Source organism: Austrofundulus limnaeus, unplaced genomic scaffold (genome assembly GCF_001266775.1).
Source record: "Austrofundulus limnaeus strain Quisiro unplaced genomic scaffold, Austrofundulus_limnaeus-1.0 Scaffold35, whole genome shotgun sequence".
In the NCBI taxonomy this organism is placed as follows: Eukaryota; Metazoa; Chordata; class Actinopteri; order Cyprinodontiformes; family Rivulidae; genus Austrofundulus; species Austrofundulus limnaeus.
In genome coordinates this window covers 911,094-913,324 of record NW_013952437.1, presented here as the reverse complement: position 1 = coordinate 913,324, position 2,231 = coordinate 911,094, and the positions used below count along the sequence as shown (strand labels likewise).

General features: G+C 35.9%; 1 protein-coding gene across 1 annotated transcript in view; it reads right to left on the bottom strand.

Moving 5' to 3' along the window:
• rassf1 (Ras association domain family member 1) overlaps window positions 1–2,231 on the bottom strand; it is a 4,957-nt gene that overhangs the window by 1,131 nt on the left and 1,595 nt on the right. The window contains exons 2-3 of the mRNA XM_014006307.1: window positions 1,365–1,754; window positions 21–202 (exon numbers count right to left, since the gene is read on the bottom strand). Coding sequence (XP_013861761.1) covers window positions 21–202; window positions 1,365–1,644 — 462 coding nt within the window. The 5' untranslated portion in view covers window positions 1,645–1,754. The remainder of the gene's footprint in view (window positions 1–20; window positions 203–1,364; window positions 1,755–2,231) is intronic.

Below are 2,231 nucleotides of genomic sequence, written 5' to 3'. Positions count from 1 at the left end.
CTTTCTTTCTTTCTTTCTTTCTTTCTTTCTTTCTTTCTTTCTTTCTTTCTTTCTTTCTTTCTTTCTTTCTTTTTTACCACATTTGTGTCGGTCTCAACGGCCTCTTCAGTGTCGTCTGTCTTCTGTGTCAACACACCGCCATGTGTGCTGCAGTCCAGCTGGATGAGCGGTCGGCAGCGGTAGTGACATGTGTAACTGCAGTCTGTAGGGAAGTAAACTGTGAGTAAACACTAGTACTTCACCTTGACTTGAGGTTTGATTTCTGCACTGTGAAGAATAAATGCAAATTTTAATATAATTGTAAAGGATATAAAAACACAGACTTTATATTTTTTTTAAATTAGAGCCATAACATGGTGTTTGCCAGAGTTTTTGACTAACAGTTTGATAAAGTTTTAGATTAAAAAAAAACTACCAGGAGAAATCTTAATGCTTAAATTTTTCTCAAAACTTATACTGAACAACTTTGAATGCAAACAAATGCGATGTTTTCACAGATTTACTTCATTACAGTAATAATCTTTTTGAGGATTTGTAATTTTATAAAGTATTTTTTAAATGTAACTTTGACTTTCATTACATTACATTCCAAAAATAAAAAATATACATTTATTTCTTTTTTCTGTAAATTTTAACACCTTGTTAAAGTTATAAATTTAAAAATGACTGAACTCATTTTGAAAAGAGTTGTTTATGCACTCTAAATAATGAAGTGTTGGATTTACGTCGCCAAGTTATGTCAACTGGTTCCACTAAAGCCTAGTTGAGTAAAAGCAAAGCAGAAAACATGTAACATGTAAAATTTACTCAACTTGGTTTAGTAATAGAATTTAAGTAAACAACACATATCAGCACTTTATTTATTAAAGTGTGTGTAAATGTACTTATAATTTATTTTCCCAATTACTGTGAGCAGTTTTATGACGTCTACTTTTCTTGTCAGTGAAATTCATTTTTACCAAAGTCATTTTATGTAAAGGTATTTTTACTTTTACTTAGTTATTTCTTTCAAATACTCTGTGCGTTTTTAACCTAAAAACACTACTGAGAATGTTACGTTTCTAATTTTTCATCACTTTTAGAAAAAAAAAACTTAAATCAGTCCTTTTTCTTCTGTATCCTTGGCTCCTAGCAGGAAAACATTTAGATGCTTTTGTTTCATTATTATATGATAAACGCAGCTTTAAGGAGTTATTTTGTAATGACAGCAATAATCCATGAACAACAGACTGACTAAAAATGAACTACAGTTGTGCTTTTCATAATGAAGAAACATGTCAATCAATAGTTTATGTTCTCACATTCATTCTTTGTATTTGCTTCTTCCTTGGTAAACATTAGGTGTGTATACAGAAGGTACTTACTGGCACAGCGCAAACTCTGCTTAAACAGCCCCCAGATGAATTCTCCACACAGGTCACACCAGGTGAGGTGTGTGTAGTTGTAGGGCTGGAAGTCGTGTCCCACGCCCCCCTCCCCCGCGTGGCAGCTGGGCACCTGGATGCTAACTCTGTCTCCGAGCAGGCGGACGGCGTGGCGGCGGGCGGGCTGGCCGGGACCTACAGCCGGCGAGGCGGGAGCTGCCAGCTCGATGGGATCATCAACGCTCAGGTCCTTCAGCTCAATCAGCTCGCAGCGAGACATCCTGTCCGTCACGCTGAGACGGACATGTCAGTGTCCACCGGAGGGACACCTGCTCCTGTCCACGTCCTGTTAATTATCAGGTCCACTTTCAGAGATTCTGTCAGAGCTTTCTGCAAACAGATGGGAGAGACACTGAAGTCACACCAGGAGCTGTTTTAACAACAACATAAAAGATAAATCTGGTTTCATCAAAGGATTAAAACATTAAATGTTAGCGTGGATTCACAAATGGCCCAAACAAAAGATTAATATTTGTTATCTCAAGTCAGGAATCATGATTATATGGAAATGTGGGACAAGATGATATAATCCTGCGGCAAACAGCAAACCTGAGGCCTGTGTTTAATATCATTTAGTGCATCTATAGCACATTAAACACCAACTTTTGAACAAAAAGATACATATTAAAAGGCTCAACTCAAAAGCACTTTGAGTTAGAGACATAAAAAACTATTTTATATATTTGACAATCTGATAAAAATTAAAAAAAAAAAATCCAGATTTAAATGAGGTTCTAGCTCTAAGGGCCTACGTTATATAATTTTAGGTCAATGTCTATAAAAAAAAACAAAGGCTAAATTATAGCC